General features: G+C 39.8%; 1 protein-coding gene across 1 annotated transcript in view; it reads left to right on the forward strand.

Annotated features, from left to right (window-relative positions):
• Nucleotides 1-332: 332 nt before the first annotated feature.
• Nucleotides 333-18,777, forward strand: part of HFM1 (helicase for meiosis 1) — a 136,121-nt gene continuing 117,676 nt past the window's right edge. Inside the window, exons 1-2 of the mRNA XM_070467177.1 lie at nt 333-455; nt 8,403-8,562. Of these exons, the coding sequence (XP_070323278.1) occupies nt 333-455; nt 8,403-8,562 (283 nt within the window). The remainder of the gene's footprint in view (nt 456-8,402; nt 8,563-18,777) is intronic.

An 18,777-nucleotide genomic window follows, 5' to 3' on the forward strand; every position in this document is an offset into this window, starting at 1 on the left:
TCCTTTCCTTTTCACTAGTTGGAATAGAAGGATTTCAAATCTTTTCTGCAAACTGTTATCAACTCAAAATATCAATGTCCCTTGTTTAGGGCAAACATTTAACATCGCATCTGTGACAAGATTTTTTCATTTCGTCTGATATTTTTGCTAAACTTTTGAACGTTTCTTGATTTTTTTTTTTTGACCAGTTTCACCAATTTCAGTTTCCTGTTATCAGTCCTCAAATGGCACATCAGCCTTTTAAAAACGTTTAAATATAAGGCACTTCCCTGGTATTCCAAGAGCCCATTTGCCAATGCAGGAGACGTGGACTCAGTCTCTGGTCCCGAAAGATGCCACGTCCTGCAGAACCGCTAAGCCGGCGCACCGCAACCGCTGACGCCTGCGTGCCTGAGCCCGCGCGCCACACCAAGAAGCGCCGTAATAAGCAGCTGTCACACGGCAGCGAAGATTCAGTACAGCCAAAAATAAGTGAATAACTTAAAACATTTTCTATTTTTTCTTTTATTTATCTACTTATTTATTTTTATTAGTTGGAGGCTAATCACTGCAGATGGTGACTGCAGCCATGAAATTAAAAGACACTTACTCCTTGGAAGGAAAGTTATGACCAACCTAGACAGCTATTAAAAAGCAGAGACATTACTTTGCCAACAAAGGTCCGTCTGGTCAAGGCTATGATTTTTCCAGTGGTCATGTATGGATGTGAGAGTTGGACTGTGAAGAAGGCTGAGTGCCGAAAAATTAATGCTTTTGAACTGTGGCGTTGGAGAAGTCTCTTGAGAGTCCCTTGGACTGCAAGGAGATCCAACCAGTCCGTCCTGAAGGAGATCAGTCCTGGGTGTTCATTGGAAGGACTGATGCTGAAGCTGAAACGCCAGTACTTTGGCCACTTGATGCGAAGAGTTGACTCATTGGAAAAGACCCTGATGCTGGGAGGGATTCGGGGCAGGAGGAGAAGGGGACGACAGAGGATGAGATGGTTGGATGGCATCACCGACTCAATGGGCATGAGTTTGGGTAATCTCCGCGAGTTTGTGATGGACAGGGAGGCCTGGCGTGCTGCGATTCATGGGGTCGCAAAGAGTCAGACACAACTGAGCGACTGAACTAACCAACTAACTCATTACTTTACAATATTGTAGTGGTTTTTGCCATACATTGACATGAATCAACCATGGACTTACATGTGTCCCCCATCCTGAACCCCCCTCCCACCTCCCTCCTCATCCCATCCCTCTGGGTCATCCTAGTGCACCAGCCCCGAGCACTTGTCTCATGCATCCAACCTTGACTGCCAGTCTGTTTCACACTTGATAATATACATGTTTTGATGCTGTTCTCTCAGATCATCCCACCCTCGCCTTCTCCCATAGAGTCCAAAAGTCTGTTTTATACATCTGTGTCTCTTTTTCTGTCTTGCATATAGAGTTATCATTACTATCTTTCTAAATACCATATATATGAGTCAGTATACTGTATTGGTGTTTATCTTTTTGGCTTACTTCACTCTGTATAATGGACTCCAGTTTTATCCATCTCATTAGAACTGATTCAAATGTATTCTTTTTAATGGCTGAGTAATATTCCATAGTGTGTATGTACCACAGCTTTCTTATCCATTCATCTGCTGATGGGCATCTAGGTTGCTTCCATGTCCTGGCTTTTATAAATTTCAACTTTTTACCTGTGATGCTAATGTTTTGACTACATCTGAGTTTCTTTGCATCCTTTTGAACATAATTTTCAACGTTAGGCTATTTTTGTTATTCTTCTGGCTAACTCACTGGCATAGTGATCTGTTTCAGAATATAGGAACAGTACCTAGACTGAGACCCAAATTAATGACTTAAACATGGTAGACACATTTCTTTATTTCATCTTGTGTAACAGTCTGGCGGTTGGCAGTCCAGGACTAAAAGGTAGCTTTTTGCTTCAGGAAACCTGGTGAGTATCCAGGAATCTGGGCTGCTTCTTTCATGTTGCCACAAGGTATTTCCCATGCACACATTGCTTAAAACTATTCAGCCTCACTTCTGCATTTCAGTTAGTACAAAAAGGGGAAAAAAACATGGAGGGTAGATCCTTTCCCTTTTAAGGGTAGATCAAGAGGTGCATACATCACTTCTGCTCAGATTCCACAGATCAGAGTCAGTAATGTGACTATACTTAGCTGCAAGGCAGATTGGTAAGTGTAGCTTATATTCTGAGCAGCTAAAACTCAGTGGTTTCATTACAAAAATAGAGCGAATGGATACTGGATAACAACTAGCAGCCTTGATCCTACAGACTTAATTTTGTGTTTCTAGAAATTGGTAACGAGAATATGTCTACTTCCTATTAATGAGATTGCTCTGGATACTTCCTAAGCAATTTCACATTTATGGTGAATACACATTCACCATATGGGGGCTCTCATTTATGTTTAGAGAAAAGAGAAAGAATTTGGTTATTGTCCGTGTTTTAGCCAGGGCCAAGTTTCTAAAGGGGCATGAAATCTGGGCATGTTGGTGGTACAAAAGAAACTCAAGGGCCATTGGAACATACCCAGACATTCTGTGGTTTCCATCTGCTCAAATCTTGATGAGATTGGAAAAATGTTTTAATAAGAGGGACCATTGTTTTCAAAGCTCCCTAAGGATTTCCCTCCCCCTGCCCTTTTCTTCTTTTTTTTTCTCCTTCTCTCTGTCCTTCTTATTCCCATTCTCACAGTTATCACTAAAGATGTTGTAAGTTACTCTGCCCTGAAGATCTTTAACAGCACTTTGATTGAGTTGACTTTTAGTCGATTTAGTCTAAATATTAACAGAGCCATTTTGGAATGCAAACAAAAGGCTTCCCATCTAAACTCTGGAGATGGTGGTGGCAGAGGAAACTTACCCAAAGAGGAGTTCAGTCTACAGCTATTTGTTTAGCTAATGGGAGCAAGATATTCTTTTTTAGAAAGATAGACTTCCCTCATAGATAAGAGTCAGTTTTTCTCCTTAAAAGCAAGCAGGGTCAGAGGTCAGAATCCTTTAATAGTGAAAGATTATTTACAAGAGAACTTTCAAATGAATATGGCCCATCTGACTATCTTATCTGACAATGTTGTTGGTTGGGGGAAAGTGTTTTCCCAGAAGGAACTTTTGAAGGTTGCTGTGTTTTTATTTAAATGTTTAAATGATCATTAAAATGTTTAAAAACATCTCTATACATGCACATTAGTATCCAAAATACAAAACAGAGTATGTTCACAATAATGAGGTACTGCTTTCCAGCAATTCAAGTATCTAAATTGGTATTATTGACTGAAGCTAACAAGTAAACAGAAATCAGCAAATTCTATACATAATAGAAACAAATAGCAAGTTATTTATATACATTTAATGAATAACTCTGAATCTTTGTTGTCTGAAAATAAGCCATAATTTTCTGACTCCCAGTCTGGAGTTGAGATATTTAGAGTACTTCTTTGAAAGAATTAGCTAACATTTTAAAGACTATGATATCTTAAGAGATTTGAAAATTAGCTACATTTGTGCAACCTCAATTCCAGGCTTCTTAGGTATTGCTATACTACAATATGTTGTAGAATCTAGCAGAATATCGTTTCTTTTTTTCTGAGAAAATCTTCAAAGGAATTGATAAAACTTTGAACAAGGCATACTTGTTGGAAGTTGCCCTTGATTTTAGGAAATGTAATATCTACTATTTATAAAAATGTGACCAGCTTGTGAGCCATGTTTCTAATATGAAAATAAATACAAGGCAAATATCTTTTGAAGGGATTCTGTGCTAAAGTTATCAGATAATTAAGATGACAATATTCTGTGATGGCCTATATGGGAAAAGAATCTGAAAGAGGATGGATACATGTATATGTATAAATGAATCACTTTACTATACACCTGAAACTGAAACAATATTATAAATCAACTATATTCACACGTAAAATAAAAAAAAAGAAGAAACCATCCTTATAATCAGCATGGACTAATTAAATTTATAAATCAAGGTGATTAAATAAGTTACATCAGTTCGGTTCAGTTCAGTCGCTCAGTCATGTCCGACCCTTTGCAACCCCATGAATCGAAGCACACCGGGCTCCCTGTCCACCACAAACTCCTGGAGATTACCCAAACTCATGCCCATCGAGTTGGTGATGCCATCCAACCATCTCATGCTCTGTCATCCCCTTCTCCTCCTGCCCCCAATCCCTCCCAGCATCAGGGTCTTTTCCAATGAGTCAACTCTTCACATGAGGTGGCCAAAGTACTGGAGTTTCAGCTTCAGCATCAGTCCTTCCAATGAACACCCAGGACTGATCTCCTTTAGGATGGACTGGTCGGATCTCTTTGCAGTCCAAGGGACTAAAGAGTCTTCTTCAATGCCATAGTTCAAAAGCATCAATTCTTTGGTGCTCAGCCTTCTTCACAGTCCAACTCTCACATCCATATGTGACCACTGGAAAAACCATAGCCTTGACCAGACGGACCTTTGTTGGCAAAGTAATGTCTCTGATGTTTAATATGCTGTCTAGGTTGGCCATAACTCTCCTTCCAAGCAGTAAGCGTCTTTTAATTTCATGGCTGCAATCACCATCTACAGTGATTTTGGAGCCCAGAAAAATAAAGTCTGACACTGTTTCCACTGTCTCCCCATCTATTTCCCATGAGGTAATGGGACCAGATGCCATGATCTTAGTTTTCTGAATGTTGAGCTTTAAGCCAACTTTTTCACTCTCCTCTTTCACTTTCATCAAGAGGCTCTTTAGTTCCTCTTCACTTTCTGCCATAAGGGTGGTGTCATCTGCATATCTGAGGTTATTGATATTTTTCCCAGCAATCTTGATTCCAGCTTGTCCTTCTTCCAGCCCAGCATTTCTCATGATGTACTCTGCATAGAAGTTAAATAAGCAGGGTGACAATATATAGCCTTGACGTACTCCTTTTCCTATTTGGAACCAGTCTGTTGTTCCATGTCCAGTCCTAACTGTTGCTTCCTGACCTGCATATAGGTTTCACAAGAGGCAGGTCAGGTGGTCTGGTATTCCCATCTCCTTCAGAATTTTCCACAGTTTATTGTGATCCACACAGTCAAAGGCTTTGGCGTAGTCAATAAAGCAGAAATAGATGTTTTTCTGGAACTCTCTTGTTTTTTCGATGATCAAGCAGATGCTGGCAAGTTGATCTCTGGTTCCTCTGCTTTTTCTAAAACCAGCTTGAACATCTGGAAGTTCACGGTTCATGTACTACTAAAGCCTGGCTTGGAGAATTTTGAGCATTACTTTACTAGCATGTGAGATGAGTGCAATTGTGTGGTAGTTTGAACATTCTTTGAGATTGACTTTCTTTGGGACTGGAATGAAAACGGACCTTTTCCAGTCTTGTGGCCACTGCTGAGTTTTCCAAATTTGCTGGCATATTGAGTGCAGCACTTTCACAGCATCATCTTTCAGGATTTGAAATAGCTCAACTGGTATTCTGTTACCTCCACTAGCTTTGTTCATAGTGATGCTTTCCAAGGCCCACTTGACTTCACATTCCAGGATGTCTGGCTCTAGGTGAGTGTGAGTGATCACACCATCATGATTATCTGGGTTGTGAAGATCTTTTTTTGTATAGTTCTTCTGTGTATTCTTGCCACCTCTTCTTAATATCTTCTGCTTCTGTTAGGTCCATACCATTTCTGTCCTTTATTGAGCCCATTTTTGCATGAAATGGTCCCTTGGTATCTCTAATTTTCTTGAAGAGATCTCTGTCTTTCCCATTCTATTGTTTTCCTCTATTTCTTTGCATTGATCACTGAGGAGGGCTTTCTTATCTCTCCTGGCTATCCTTTGGAACTCTGCACTCGTATGGGAATATCTTTCCTTTTCGCTTCTCTTTGTTTCACAGCTATTTGTAAGGCCTCCTCAGACAACCATTTTGCCTTTTTGCATTTCTTTTCCATGGGGATGGTCTTGATCCCTGTCTCCTGTATGATGTCACGAACCTCTGTCCATAGTTCATTAGGCTCTCTGTCTTTCAAATCTAGTCCCTTAAATCTATTTCTCACGTCCACTGTATAGTCATAAGGGATTTGATTTAGGTCATACCTGAATGGTCTAGTGGTTATCCCTACTTTCTTCAGTTTAAGTCTGAATTTGGCAATAAGGAGTTCATGATCTGAGCCACAGTCAGCTCCCAGTCTTGTTTTTGCTGACTATATAGAGCTCCATCTTTGGGTGCAAAGGATGCAATCAATCTGATTTTGGTGTTGACCATCTGGTGATGTCCATGTGTAGAGTCTCCTCTTGTGTTGTTGGAAAAGGGTGTTTGCTATGACCAGTGTGTTCTCTTGGCAAAACTCTATTAGCCTTTGCCCTGCTTCATTCTGTACTCCAAAGCCAAATTTGCCTGTTACTCCAGGTGTTTCTTGACTTCCTACCTTTGCATTCCAGTCCCCTATAATGAAAAGGACATCTTTTTTGGGTGTTAGTTCTAAAAGGTCTTGTAGGTCTTCAAGGAACCATTCAACTTCAGCTTCTTCAGCATTACTGGTTGGGACATAGACTTGGATTACTGTGATATTGAATGGTTTGCCTTGGAAACGAACAGAGATCATTCTGTGATTTTTGAGATTGCATCCAAGTACTGCTTTTTGGACTCTTTTGTTGACTATGATGGCTATGCCATTTCTTCTAAGGGATTCCTGCCCACAGTAGTAGATATAATGGTCATCTGAGTTAAATTCACCCATTCCAGTCCATTTTAGTTCGCTGATTCCTAGGATGTCAACATTCACTCTTGCCACCTCCTGTTTGACCACTTCTAATTTGCCTTGATTCATGGACCTAACATCCCAGGTTCCTATGCAATGTTGCTCTTTCATAACCTAATTTTGTGAGATCCAACAGAAGGCAGTATTCTGAAAGAAAAGGAATTGAAACATACACATGTTTAAGAACATCTCCATAAACTTTTGATTAATCAAAGTTTGGGTCTTTAGTTCTTTGATTTACCTGAGTGATTCTTAATTTTAGACATGGAGACTCGGTTCTTACTTGAAACCAAAACAGTGATGGAATTAAAAAATGAAGACTGAAACTTTACAAAATAATATGACTCCTGTACAGATGTCTCTTTAAACAGAGAGTTCTATATATCTTAGAATAAAAGACACTTGTTTAAATTACAAGTTTTAACAAGGAATGTGGTTGCAAAAGATCAGAAGTCATAAGTGCACTGTGGATGACATTATTTATATTTTAGATTTGCTAGTGATGGTTTTGATAATGATTTCTAATATGAAATTTATAAGTAACACTCTTTTTCCCTTTCTGTGAAATTACAGTAGGTGAAGCAAAGTGAAAGTTGCTCAGTCGTGTCCGACTATTTGTGACTCCATGGACTGTATAGTCCATGGAATTCTCCAGGCCAGAATACTGGGGTGGGTATCCTTTCCCTTCTCCAGGGGATCTTCCCAACCCAGGGATTAAACCCAGGTCTCCTGCCTTGTAGGTGGATTCTTTACCAGCTGAGCCACACGGGAAGCCCATAATTGTAGTAAAGATTGGATCAATTAAATATTCATTTACTCCTCTCTGTGCCAGGGACTGTACTAGGAATATGACATGATGCCTTCAAAAGACAGATACGTAAGCAAATAGCAATACAATGCAGGGTGCCACAAACTAGTGTAGACTGCTATAAGCACTGAATGGGGAAAGATCCCTCACTCAGAGAGGTGGGATGGAGGGAGGAACACAGAGGCAAAGTAGAGGAAGGTTTTGCAGAAGTGGTGAAAAATATTAAAGAGAACAGAATACTGAAGAGAAATTATTTACCAGTAAAACAACCAGGGAAGAAAAGGGCATTTACCCAGAGAGGATTCAATAATTATGAGATCTTGGAACCTTCCCTATCAAGGGAAGTATGAGGAGGAACAAGTTATTAGTATGGCTGGAGGATAGAACATCCTTATCCACAGCTACACTTATCAAGACCCTTTGTTTCTACCTCAAAAATAACTCTGGAATGTGGCTGTTAACTCTAATTCCATCTCCATTGCAAAATTCAAGTCAAGCCATTGTCATCTTTAACCTGAACGATGGCAATAGCTTCCTTAATGAGTGCTTCTTCTGCAACTTTTACTGTCACTATGAACAACCTTTAAAAAATAATCAGGGGATTTGCTGGGGGGGTCCAGTGGTTAAGACTTCGTGCTCTCAATGCAGAGAGCATGGGTTTGATTACCAGTCAGGAAGATAAGATCGTGCATGCCATGCAGCCAAAATTATAATAATAATAATAATCAGATGGAGTTATTCCCTAATATGACTCTGTTAAATGTGGCTTCTGTCCGTCTCCTATTCACATTCTTCTTTGCATTTATCTTGACTCTATTAACTAATTAATTTGTTCACTTTTCATTTTCAGTTAGCCTCACTGGACTTTCTAAGGAGAAGCCATGCTTGTTTATATGCCTACTATTTGGCACAGAGCAGAAAAAACAAGAAAAGATGGAAAGGAAAGAGAGAAAAAGAAAGATATAGGATGACTAAATGTAATGTGAATGAGATCCTGGGCTGGAAAACAGGTAAACTGAGGAGATCTGAATAAAGAATGGACTTAAATTAATAATGTACTAGTATTGCTTTGGGCTTGATAAAGGACAGAAATGATACGGACCTAAAAGAAGCAGAAGATATGAAGAAGAGGTGGCAAGCATACACAGAAGAACTATACAAAAAAGATCTTCACAACCCAGATAATCACGATGGTGTGATTACTCACCTAGAGCCAGACATCCTGGAATGTGAAGTCAAGTGGGCCTTGGAAAGCATCACTATGAGCAAAGCTAGTGGAGGTGATGGAATTCCAGTTCAGCTATTTCAAATCCTGAAAGATGATGCTGTGAAAGTGCTGCACTCAATATGCCAGCAAATTTGGAAAACTCAGCAGTGGCCACAGGACTGGAAAAGGTCTGTTTTCATTCCAATCTCAAAGAAAGACAATGCTAAAGAGCGTTCAAACTACTGCACAATTGCATTCATCTCACACGCTAGTAAAGTAATGCTCAAAATTCTCCAAGCCAAGCTTCAGCAATATGTGAACCGTGAACTTTCAGATGTTCAAGCTGGTCTTAGAAAAGGCAGAGGAACCAGAGATCAAATTGCCAATATCCACTGGATCATTGAAAAAGCAAGAGAGTTCCAGAAAAGCATCTATTTCTGCTTTATTGACTACGCCAAAGCCTTTGACTGTGTGGATCACAATAAACTGTGGGAAAATTCTGAAAGAGATGGGAATACCAGACCACTTGACCTGCCTCTTGAGAAACCTGTATGCAAGTCAGGAAGCAACAGTTAGAACTGGACATGGAACAACTGGTTCCAAATAGGAAAAGGAGTACGTCAAGGCTGTATATTGTCACCCTGCTTATTTAACTTCTATGCAGAGTACATCATGAGAAATGCTGGGCTGGAAGAAGGACAAGCTGGAATCAAGATTGCTGGGAAAAATATCAATAACCTCAGATATGCAGATGACACCACCCTTATGGCAGAAAGTGAAGAAGAACTAAAGAGCCTCTTGATGAAAGTGAAAGAGGAGAGTGAAAAAGTTGGCTTAAAGCTCAACATTCAGAAAACTAAGATCATGGCATCTGGTCCCATCACTTCATGGCAAATAGATCGGGAAACAGTGTCAGACTTTATTTTTCTGGGCTCCAAAATCACTGCAGATGGTGATTGCAGCCATGAAATTAAAAGACACTTACTCCTTGGCAGGGAAGTTATGACCAACCTAGACAGCATATAAAAAAACAGAGACATTACTTTGCCAACAAAGGTCCGTCTAGTCAAGGCTATGATTTTTCCAGTGGTCATGTATGGATGTGAGAGTTGGACTGTGAAGAAGGCTGAGCGCTGAAGATTTGATGCTTTTGAACTGTGGTGTTGGAGAAGACTCTTGAGAGTCCCTTGGACTGCAGGGGATCCAAGCAGTCCATCCTAAAGGAGATCAGTCCTGGGTGTTCATTGGAAGGACTGATGCTGAAGCTGAAACTCGTTTGGTCACCTCATGTGAAGAGTTGACTCATTGGAAAAGACCCTGATGCTGGGAGGGATTGGGGGCAGGAGGAGAAGGGGACGACAGAGGATGAGATGGCTGGATGGCATCACCGACTCGATGGACATGAGTTTGAGTAAACTGCGGGAGTTGGTGATGGACAGGGAGCCTGGTGTGCCGCGATTCATGGGGTCGCAAAGGGTCGGACATGACTGAGTGACTGAACTGAATATTGCTTTATTAACTGTGACAAATGTACCATACTCATGTCGACTAAAAAAAGATGTAGAACTTGAGAGTTGTGAGTTAAGTTTTATTTGGGGCAAAATGAGGACTGAAGCCTGGGAGTCAGCAACTCAGATAGCTCTGAGAGACTGCTCCAAAGCGGCGGTCGGGGAAAGTCAACATATAAGGTTTTGGTGAAGGGAGAGTTCAATACCATGAAGCACTCAATTTACAAAAGGTTTTTTTTGTTAGTCATGAGGGTCTGATGTCACCATGAAGGGATTTAGTGTGTCTCTAGATATGAGGGGATGCAAGGATTGAGATCTTAAAATCTGTGCTAAAAACATCCAACTTTCTAAAGACCCGTCCCACCAGACTCCCTGGAGCACAGAGTGACTCTCTCCACCCTGAACTCCCTCAGGGATTGTTGAAGGTCAACAGCTATAGCCGCGTGGGGTTCAATCTCCATAGAGGCAGATGGCAAATGCCGTCATTGTTCAGTCATTGGCAATGCTCTTGGTAAGTGCCAATTTGTAGTTGACACTCACGTAAAATGTTAATAAGGGAAAACTGGGTTCAGAGTATATGAGAATCCTCTATTCTATCTTGGCAATTATTCTGTAAATCTACACGTATTCTGCATTTTTTTGATGTGGACCATTTTTAAAGTCTTTATTGAATTTGTTACAATATTTCTTCTGTTTCATGTTTCGTTTTATGGCCGTGAGGCATGTGCGATCTTAGCTCCCCGACCAGGAATCGAGCCCACACCCCTGCATTGAAAGGTGTAGTCTCAACCTCTGGATCATCAGGGAAGTCCCTAAATCTACATATATTGTAAATTAAAGGTTTATTTTAAAAAAGAAAAGAAAGGAGGAGAAAATAAAGAGGAAAAGTGGGTAATGTGAAGCTGGAAAAGGAGGTAGGGTTTAGTTAAGAAGTTTCTCACAAATTGTGCTAATATGTTCGATTTGTATTTTAGAAAAGATAACTCTAAATGCAAGAATTGACAAACCTTATCTTAAAGTACTGGATAGTCAATGTTAGAATTGTGAACTGGGTTAATTTCCTAGGACTATTGTAAAAAAAATCACCACAACCTAGTGGCTTAAAATATCAAGAAATCTTTTTTTTTTTTTTCTCCCCACAGTTCTGGAGAAGTGAAGTCCAGAATAAAGGTGTCAGCAGGACTGCACTCTTCCCAGGGACTCTTGGGGGCAGGGAGATTCTGTTCCTTGTGTCTGCCGGTTCCTGGTGACTGGACATTCCTTGCCTTCCTTGGCTACATCATTCACTCTCATCCTCACATCATCTACTACTTTGAGTGTGCCTTCGAGGTGTGTCTCTAACAAGGATGCTTATCAGTGACTTTACTGCCCACCTGGATAATCTATGATGTTGTAATTCTTTCTTTAGTTACATCTACAAAGATGCTTTCCCCAAAAAAGGTAATATTCACAGGTTCCAGAGATGTGGAGGTGAACACATCAGGGTCAATCCCTGGATTGGGAAGATCTCCTATAAATGAGAGCTCACTCCAGTATTCTTGCCAGGATAAGCCCATGGGTAGAGGAGCCTGGAGGGCTACAGTCCAGGCGGTCACAAGGAGTTGGATATGTCCAAAGCAACTGAACATGTTCACATGCACACCTTTTGAAGGGCCATCATTCAACCCACTACCTGGTCTCTTTTGAAACTGCTCAGTTCTGCAGCTGTGACACCAAAGCAGTCATAAACAATATGTACATAAATGAATGTGGCTGTGTCCTAATAAAATATTATGGACTGTCATTGTTTGGTCCATAAGCCATAGCTTGTTGACCCCTGATGGCAGTGCAAAAGAACTGGAAGGCAACAAATAAAGGCAGTTAATTAACTCAGGAGGGAATTCTAATGGTTGGCATTAAGGATGAGAAAGTTTTAAACAAGACAATGTCAGTAGAGGTTATGGGGAGAGGAAATTAACTAGTAATTAGAATCAATAGGATTGGGTGATAAGACTACAGGGGAGAGGTCATTAGAGTTCATTACAGAAGTGGCAATCATTGTTTCACTTAATAAGTTAATACTTTGGTTTTTTTTTTGGCATGAATAACACAGGATCCTTAGTTCCCTGACCTGGGATTGATCCCATGCCTTCTGCAGTGGAAGCACAGAGCCTTAACCCCTGGACCACCAGGGAAGTCCCCTCCTGGCTTTTCAAAAGAACAACTTGCGACTTTTCTACTTTTATTACTTGAAAAATATTGCTTTTACCCTAGATTGACTGAATCCAGACTCCTAAAGGCAATTTTGTATAACCCATACAGAAAAGTAGTGAAAAATATAAAAGATCAAAAGTATTAACAGGTTTTACTCTGTAGCCAGAACCACAGTATATGGGAAGTTTTGAAGTCAGAGAAGACAACAGTTAGCCAGTTGGTTTATTTCTTACAAGGAACAAAGCAATGCTAGGAAGGATATCCTTCCCATTAAACACACAGTGTGTAAACAGTCCGTCTCATCATGCAAAGTGTTGGATGGTTGAGATTATTAATTATAATTAATATTTATACATTTGTTCATAGTTTACAAAATTCCGACATGATGCATCATATCATTTGATCTTCATATTTCTAAGGTAGGGAAAGCAGGTATTATTATTATACGTGGAGTGAAGAGCAGTTAACTGACATTTTCAAGATCACACAGAAAGCAAATTCTGGTTTCCTGGCTCAAAATTCCCTGACTCTTAGGCGAGTTCCTTTTCAGTGTCTCTGAAGCTGGATCAGAGAGCTGTGACAGTGTGTGACCCCTCTAGCCGGGTGGTCAGCATGACCAGAAGGATAAAGATGAGATTAATGAGGTTCTTAACTAGGCAGTCAGGGTGGTCTTCCAGCTGTCCTTGGAGGGCAGATGGCTGAAGAAAAAATGCAGCCTTGAGAGCAAAAGCAGAAGATGACATGAGCAGGGATGATGAGAGAAACTGGACCCAGAGCTGTGTTACAAAAATTATGGCATGCAAGAGATAAAGCAGCAGTGTCATGAATGTAATCCAAGGAAGTGAGTGCCAAACTCACCACTGCAACAATTACTGCAGAGTTTGTTAGCAACAGACCATTCCATGTTCCAGTTTAGGAGTCTCCTGATTCAACCCCTCTGGGTAGGGGTCCTGAAGTGTTCCCTTCCCACCCCAGGAAATCTGGTAGAGAATGCCCACCAAATAACCTAGGAGATAAGAGCAGCAGAAACAACTAGAGAGATTTGTGATGTTAGGATAGAAAAATGTTGGCAATAACTTCTGATTTTAAGTAACAGTAGAAGGAGTCTAGGCCTCTTCTAGAGAATAATTTAATAATTTTTTTTATATCTGCCTTGAGCATGGTACCAGGCTAAGTGCCAGGATAGCAGTGAGTAAGAAATTAATACAGACTTAGTCCTTATACTCACAGAGCTTACTTTCTGCATGGGAGACTAATATTTACCATTATTACATAACTGTATGTAGGTAAGTGCTAAAAAAAAAAAAGTATAGGATGTCATAACAAGTGATAGGTAACAGAGGAGCCTGTCTCACTCTTGAGATCAGGCAAAGTTCCCTTGAAGAACTGGCAGATGATTTCAGATCTGAAGGATGAGGTGGGCTGACCAAGAAAAGGTGGAGAGGAGAATAAAAAAGGTATCTTAGTTAGACTATTAATTATTTCAAAACTATTTATTAAGAAAATACAATGTGCCAGGTATTACTCTAGGCTCTGGAAGGGGCAATTAAAAAAAAGAATAAAGTTTCTGCTCTCATGGAACTTACATCCCAATTTGTGAGACAAAGAAAATGAAAAATAAGCAGGAAACCATCTGATAATAAAAATAGTGCAAGACTTTCAGTTCTCTTGGATACACCTATTGACAATGCAATGCTAACCAAAATTCCTGCACAATTTTTATTTTTTTAGAACTTGACAAATAATTATATAATTTATATGGAAATTCATATAAAGAGAAAGTTTTAAAATATAAAGTTGTAAAAACTTTTATTATCAAATACCAAGACCTACTCTAAAGCAACAATTAAGACAGTGTGGTGTTGTCACAAGGGTAGACGAATAGACCAATGGAACAGGATAGAGTTCAGACATAAATTCACACTTAATATACATAGCCAAGATGCCACTGCATCTTTGCTGATGCTGTGGGGAAAAGGATATTCTTTTCAATATGTTGTGCCAGGTCAACTGAATGTCCATGTAGAAAATCAACACTCAAAAATCAGTTTTCGTGTAAAGCAGAGGAATACTCCTAGAAGATAACATAGGAGAATATCTTTATGAACTTGGAATTGTCCAAGATTTCTTAAACCAGTCACTAACCAAAAATGGAAATATTGATAAATTGAACATCACTAAAATTAAGGACTTTTGTTATCAAGAGACACTGTTAAGAGGGTGAAAAGACAAGTTATGGAGTGGGAGAAAATATTTCCTTATCCAGGGAATCTTCCTGACCCAGGGATAGAATTCTTATCTCTTATGTCTCTTGTATTGGCAGGTGGATTCTTTACCTCTGAGCCATCAGGAAAGCCCATATTTTGTATAGCTGAGAAGCTATACAAAGAGATGAGAAATGAAGGCAAAGGAGAAAAGGAAAGATATACCCATTTGAATGGAGAGTTCAAAAAAATAACAAGGAGAGATAAGAAAGCCTTCCTCAGTGATCAATGCAAAGAAATAGAGGAAAACAATAGAATGGGAAAGACTAGAGATCTCTTCAAGAAAATTAGAGATTCCAAGGGAACATTTGGAGAAGGCAGTGGCACCCCACTCCAGTACTCTTGCCTGGAAAATCCCATGGATGGAGGAGCCTGGTGGGCTGCAGTCCATGAGGGCGCTAAGGGTTGGACACGACTAAGCGACTTCACTTTCACTTTTCATTTTCATGCACTGGAGAAGGAAATGGTAACCCACTCCAGTGTTCTTGCCTGGAGAATCCCAGGGACGGGGGAGCCTGGTGGGCTGCTGTCTATGGGGTCACACAGAGTCGGACACGACTGAAGTGACTTAGCAGCAGTAGCAGCAAGGGAACATTTCTTGCAAAGATGGGCATAATAAAGGACAGAAATGGTATGGGCCTAACAGAAGCAGAAGATATTAAGAAGAGGTGGCAAGAATACACAGAAGAACTATACAAAAAAGATTTTCATGACCCAGATAATCACAATGGTGTGATCACTCACCTAGAGCCAGACATCCTGGAATGCGAAGTCAAATGGACCTTAGGAAGCATCACTATGAACAGAGCTAGTGGAGGTGATGGAATTCCAGTTCAGCTATTTCAAATCCTAAAAGATGATGCTGTGAAAGTGCTGCACTCAATATGTCAGCAAATTTGGAAAACTCAGCAGTGGCCACAGGACTGGAAAAGGTCAGTTTTCATTCCAATCCCAAAGAAATGCTATGCCAAAGAATGTTCAGACTACTGCACAATTGCACTCATCTCACATGCTAGTAAAGTAATGCTCAAAATTCTCCAAGCCAGGCTTCAACAGTACCTGAACCATGGACTTCCAGAATGTTCAAGATGGATTTAGAAAAGGCAGAGGAACCAGAGATCAAATTGCCAACATCCGTTGGATCATCGAAAAAGCAAGAGAGTTCCAGAAAAACATCTGTTTCTGCTTTATTGACTATGCCAAAGCCTTTGACTGTGTGTACCACAACAAACTCTGGAAACTTCTTAAAGAGATGGGAATATCAAACCACCTGACCTGCCTCCTGAGAAATCTGTGTGCAGGTCAGGAAGAAATAGTTAGAACTGGACATGGAACAACAGACTGGTTCCAAATCGGGAAAGGTGTTTGTCAAGGCTGTATATTGTCATCCTGTTATTTAACTTCTATGCAAAGTACATCATGAGAAACGCTGGACTGGAGGAAGCACAATCTGGAATCAAGATTACCGGGAGAAATATCAATAACCTCAGATATGCAGATGATAGCACCCTTATGGCAGGAAGCAAAGAAAAACTAAAGAGCCTATTGATGAAAGTGAAAGAGGAGAGTGATAAAGCTGGCTTAAAACTCAACATTCCGAAAATGAAGATCATGGCATCTGGTCCCATCACTTCATGGCAAATAGATCGGGAAACAGTGGAAACAGTGACAGACTTTATTTTCTTGGGCTCCAAAATCACCACAGATGGTGACTGCAGCCATGAAATTAAAAGATGCTTGCTCCTTGGAAGGAAAGGTATGACCAACCTAGACAGCATATTAAAAAGCAGAGACATTACTTTGCCAACAAAGGTCCATCTAGTCAAAGCTATGGTTTTTCCAGGGATCCTGACCCAGGGATTGAACCCATGTCTTCTGTGCCTGCTACACTGCAGGGAGATTCTTTACCACTGAGCCACCAGGGAAGTCTGCATGGGGCAGAACAATTGTAGAATCTGCTGCTTACTCTATTCTCCTTACTTGTACCATCACCTTGAAAAACTGAGACCAAAAGCAAGGTGTGTTAATCAGGGTAAGGCTACTCTGCTGAAAGAAACCCAATATTAATTCAGTTTCTTAAAGAAGGTAAAGTTTATTCATCTCTCATGTAAAAGCCTGCTGTCAGTGTTCCAGGTTGGTAGACAGCCTCTCTGGTTCTGATCGTTTAGGAACTCATGTTCCATCTATCATGTTGTGCTGTTTTCTGGGGCACTATTGCCATTTGCAGGATCAAAAGCTCATCACTATTGATTCCAGCTGGGCTTCCCAGGTGGTGCTAGCAGTAAAGAACTGACCTGTGAACGCAAGAGACACAGATTCCATCCCTGGGTCAGGAAGATCCCCTCGAGAAAGAAATGGCACCCCACTCCAGTATTTTTGCCTGGAGAATCTCATGGACAGAGGAGCCTGCCAGGCTACAGTCCATGGGGTCGCAAAGAGTCAGATATGACTGAAGCGACTTACCATCACGCACATGAGTTCTAGCTAGTGGAAAAGAGTGTATCTTATGGTCTGTGTCAGAAGTGACACACTTCACTTGCATCACATTTTATTGGCAGAAATAGAGTCATGTGGCTACACTTAACTGCGAGTGGAGTCACAAATCTTGTCTCTTGCTGGAGAAGTCCAGATATATTATCCACTTGTTTGGAAGATAGAAAAAATGAATTTTGGTAATCATCTAGCAGTATCGATTCAGAAAGAATGAAGAGAGTAAAACAGAACAATTGAAATTCTTTTACATATACTATCAAAACGGCATACAGGTGAACTTTGTTCCTATCAGATTTACATATGTATATCATTTGTCATGAAATTTTCTCAAATTCAGAAAATCATAATTTTTTAAACTACCAAATGTGTGCTAAAATTTCAGTGAAGTTTTAGTCCAAATTTTGAGTTTTTAAATTACTAAGATTTCTAATGTCTTAAGATTTCTATGTCTTTAAGATTTTCTGTTTCCTCTGTTCAAAGTCAAATCACTGAAGATAAAGAAGCAAACACTTTAAATGTTAGGAGATATCCCTCAGTATCTAGTGCATAGCAAATTCAAGTTTTGCTCTTTGGAAATTTCTGGAATTAAAACAAATATTTTTGATCTACTATTGGTTGAGTTGGTTAAATCTGAGGACATTGAACTATAGATAGGGAGGGCCAAATATAGTTACTATTTAAAACATGAAAGTAGAAGTTTCTTTTTAACGTAACTAATGCAGTCATCCTAAAAATTTTACTTTGAAAGTTTATATTGTCATATTGAAAGTGTAGGAGTGTTAGTGTAGAATGTGAGATTTTTGTGATTTAGAGTACACAGAGAAATTACTGAAAAATAATCTTGCTTTCTGGTTTGAGGTTGTCACTAACTATATCCTAAGAAACTTTTATACACATCTTGGCGTGTGCAAGGAAATCATATATTTTGGCCCAATATTTAGTAATATGCAAGGTTTAAAATGGTAAGTCTTGTTTTGGGTATGGAGAAGCTGAATATCTTATAAACCAATCCTCCCACAAATAGCAGTGTTATAACTCTGGACAGAATGCAGAAAAACACAACAACCTGAGGGTTCTGGAGACTGAACAGAGAGAGTTTTTTTTAGACAAATTTTGAAGGCAAAATGTGGACTATATGATTAGAAAAAAACATTTATTCCCAGCTTTAATGAGATATAATTGACATACAGCATTGTATAATTTAAGGTTACAATATGTTGGTTTGATACATTTATATATTGCAAATGTTTACCACCATAGCATTAGCTAACATCTCCATCTTGTCACATAATCACCTTTCTTTTTTTGTGGTGAGGACATTTAAGTTCTATTCTCTTTGCAACAAGTATATAATACACTATTATTAGCTATAATCACCATGTCATACATTAGATCTCCAGAACTTGTTAATTTTATAACTGGAATAAACATCTCCACTTTTTGAATGTTTTGTTCAGAGGCCCATGTTACAACTCACCTTCTGGTCTCCACTGACAGTGTGAAGGGTACGTGGTCTCATTATCGTTGGGCAGTGGTGAAAGTCCTGATTCTCCATGAAGC

Source organism: Odocoileus virginianus, chromosome 5, assembly GCF_023699985.2.
Source record: "Odocoileus virginianus isolate 20LAN1187 ecotype Illinois chromosome 5, Ovbor_1.2, whole genome shotgun sequence".
Taxonomy (NCBI): domain Eukaryota; kingdom Metazoa; phylum Chordata; class Mammalia; order Artiodactyla; family Cervidae; genus Odocoileus; species Odocoileus virginianus.